This window comes from Apium graveolens, chromosome 8 (assembly GCF_009905375.1).
Source record: "Apium graveolens cultivar Ventura chromosome 8, ASM990537v1, whole genome shotgun sequence".
NCBI classification, from domain to species: domain Eukaryota; kingdom Viridiplantae; phylum Streptophyta; class Magnoliopsida; order Apiales; family Apiaceae; genus Apium; species Apium graveolens.
Genome location: NC_133654.1, coordinates 62386315 through 62390129, shown reverse-complemented (window position 1 = coordinate 62390129; position 3815 = coordinate 62386315). Strand labels below are relative to the sequence as shown.

The window sequence follows — 3815 nt, the reverse complement described above, 5'->3', positions numbered from 1 at the left end:
ATTAATGCAAAATGTCCGATTTTCAAGGTTCGTTGACTGCTTCCGGTGTTATTCTTGATTGGTTTTTCTGTACGCTCTCAGGTCAATGAGGCCAATTTTAGCAAGCAGTACTATGGTTTGATTACTTAAACAAGAAAAATTAAGTTCATTTTTGTGCTAGAAACACATCACTCCCTGTCCCTGATTTCTGCAAGTAATCAATTTAATACCCAAATCCGAGCTTATTGATATGACTAACAAAATATGAAATCATGAATGATCTGATAGCTAACCTACATTTGGAATGTGTTATATCCTTGACAGTAATCAAGTAAAAAGGGGTTTTTTATTTCATCTATACTACTACATTCTACACTTCTGTTACTTCTATCTGATGCCTTTTCCTCGACTAGATTCTTCTTTCCACTTAGGTGTATCCTCAGCTGCTCTAGACTGGTGGTTTTTAGTTAACAAACTTCACATTCCTATTGATTCTTTTGTTCTTTCTCTCATCTGGTGCAGTCTTGTGGCCTTGTTCTACTTTGGAGATTCAGTCTTGCACTTTGTCTCTGAATCATCTTTACCTGAAATAATCTATAATTGAAAAGGAATAATACTATAATGATTGGATGCTGAGTAAGTTCAAACACACGCACGCACACACAACATAATTAATATCAGATTTTGTTTACATGTATAGCCAAGTATGATTGATTACTTACTAATGGTGTAGAAGTTCTAATGCTGAAGTTAAGGACCATCTTGCCATTAGTGTTACTTTTTCCTCTCAGACGTGGATGCGGGAAAGGGCGACCACTAGTTCATGGTTTTGTTCAAAATCAGTTATGGACGCGGAAAGATATATTACTTGTACAAGTGCTAAGCATCTATTGGTAGATCCATATTATTGCATCTATACTATACTATAACAGCTCGGAATAAGGATAATTTAGTTTAACTGTTATTTAATATTTTTTTAATTTTTTTTTAAAAAAAACAACAACAACGTTACAACAACAAAAAAAGCTAAAAAAACAAAAAACAGCAGCACATTCATAGCCATACACTAACATGGGAACAAAACTGTTAAGTGGATCAATGATTCCCTTAAAACTTAGTTTTGATCTAATGTAACTAATAAAGATTGAAGTTAAGAACAAAAAAAGAAAAGAGAAAGACATGAGATGAGATAATAGAACAGAGAGAGATGAGATAACAAAAATCTCTTTCATATAAAATCTGAGTACTTGATCTTCTGAAATGATCATATTAATACATGTTAACAGTTGTTCCCTCCAAATCACATTTGAACTATTTAACCAACTCTCCCGCCTAATTCTTTTTAGAACTGAAAAATAGAAATTAAAACTAAAACTAATATTTTCAGATTAATATTGAGAAATATTAATCCTCCTGTAATATTACTTCCCCCCATTAAAAGTCTTGTCCTCAAGATGGTATAGCAGCAAGAGCCTCAGTGATAGGAAAATCTGGGAACTGCTGAACAAAGCTCTCTGCTATCTCCCAAGTAGCATCATGAATTGGATGATCTTTCCATTGAATTAGTTATTTAATGTGAGCAGAATTTTGAACTTTAAGAATCCTTTTCTGGAGGATAGCTTGAGGACACAAAGTAGTAACCACATCAGGTAATTGCATCCAACCTGGAATAGAAATAGTAACTGGTGGCCTACCATGAAAAGCCTTAAGTAAAGAAACATGAAACACATTATGAATTTTTGCTAAGCAACTTTTCCAATTACTACTTCAATTTGAAAAGGGCCAAAATACATTTGTGAAAGCTTTTGATTACCCCTCCTAGATAAAGACAACTGCCTATAAGGTTGAAGTTTCAGCCAAACCCAGTATCCATACTGAAAAACTCTGTCAGACCTATGTTTGTCAGCCTGAGTTTTCATTCTACACTGAGCCCTGGCTAAATGAAATTTCAGAGTAGCAATCATATCTTCTCTCTTCTGTAAACTCCTGTCAACAGTAGCATTGGAAGACTCTCCAGTAATATAAGGCAAGTGAAGAGGAGGTTGTTGATTATAGACCACCTCATAAGGAGTTAAACCAGTAGCAATATGAGAATTGGTGTTATACCACCATTCTGCTAATGGTAACCATAAACTCTAATCCTTGACATTATCTCCATACATACATCTCAGATAGGTTTCCAAACACCTATATACAACCTCAATTTGGCCATCAGTAGCAGGATGATAAGTAGAAGAGATCAAAAAGTCAGTACCATGGATTAAAAACAAGTGTTTCCAAAAGTCACTTAAAAAGACAGCATCTCTGTCACTCTCTGTCTCCATAATAAATTGCTTAAAAAATCCGGTATTGCTAAAACAAGTGCACTAAACAAGACTTTCTTTAAAGGCTCAAAAGCAGTTTGAGCTTGTTCAAACCATTGGAAACTCCCCTTTTTAAGCAAATCATTTAAAGATTTACTAATGACAGTATAACCTTTCACAAATTTCCTGTAATATCCAATTAAACCTAAAAAACTCCTTAATTCTTTAACTGATTTAGGCACATGCCAGCTATCTACAGCAGCAACTTTTCCAGGATCAATCTCAACACCTCTTGCAGAAATAAAATGGCCAAGATATTCAACTTTATTAACAGCAAAAATATATTTTCTTTGCTTAGCATACATCTGATAATCCTTCATCAATTTAAAAACTGCTTCTAAATGAACCCAATGATCAGATATATTTTGACTATAGACCAAAATGTCATCAAAGAAAACAAGTACACACTTTCTTAACAAAGGCCTAAAAATAGTATTCATCCAACTCTGGAATGACGTAGGTGCATTGGTCAAACCAAATGGCATAACCAAAAATTCATAATGCCCAATATGAATTTTAAAAGCAGTTTTAAATACCTCATCTGGATGCAGCATAAGTTGGTGATATCCATCTCTTAAATCCAGTTTGGTAAAATATTGAGCTCCAGCCAATTCATCAATAAGTTCTTCAATAACAGGTATTGGAAAATTATCTTTAATTGTTTTTCTGTTCAAATCTCTATAATCTATACAAAGCCTCCAAGTTCCATCTTTTTTGTCTACCAACACAACTGGAGATGCAAAAAGACTGCAACTATCTTGGATAATTCCATGTCTAGCATTTCCTGTACTAGCTGTTCAATTATATCCCTTTGTTTGAGTGGATATCTGTAAGGCATGATATTAACAGGTTAAGCATTAGGTTTCAAAGGAATCCTATGATCATGTACTCCTCTGTGAGGAGGGAGATCAACAGGTTCTTCAAATATGACAGCATACTTCTTCTTCAAATCTTCCAGAGTAGGCCAAACTTGTGAGACCCCTGATGCAGATTGTGAAGATGCAGACAACAAAGACTTTTGATCTGAATACTCCCTGACTTGAATGAAGCACAGTTGATCAGCCTTAGTCAATATTCTCAAAGATGGTTGTTTTTCAATTACCTTCAATTTATGCATTGGAGTCCCTTTTAATACAACTTTAACTCCTTGAGTGAAGAATTCCATTCTTAAATTCTTAAAATCCCAGTTGACAGACCCCAAAGTGCTTAACCACTGAATACCTAAAACCATATCACACTCCCCAAGAGGAATTAACAAAACATCTGCAGCAAATGTTGTTGTAGCCATTGTCCATTTCAAACTCTTACAAACTTTATCACATGGAATGTGATTCCCATCTGCCACAGTGATAGCTTGAGGGCTAATCATTTCTATATCACATCCGAAAGACTCAGCTAATTTCAGATCAAGAAAATTATGGGTACTCCCAGAATCTATTAGAATTGAAACTGATTTACCCTGCAGTATTCCTT

General features: G+C 34.6%; 1 protein-coding gene across 1 annotated transcript; it reads right to left on the bottom strand.

Moving 5' to 3' along the window:
• Positions 1-2266: 2266 nt before the first annotated feature.
• LOC141679638 (putative mitochondrial protein AtMg00860) lies at positions 2267-2896 on the bottom strand. Its single transcript, XM_074486085.1, has one exon. The coding sequence runs from the start codon at positions 2894-2896 to the stop codon at positions 2267-2269; it is 630 nt and encodes a 209-aa protein (XP_074342186.1).
• Between the last annotated feature and the right edge of the window lie 919 nt (positions 2897-3815).

What these genes read in the sequence shown, in the direction of transcription:
- LOC141679638 (XM_074486085.1), bottom strand. Translation starts at nt 2,896, where the DNA reads ATGCTGCATCCAGATGAGGTATTTAAAACTGCTTTTAAAATTCATATT.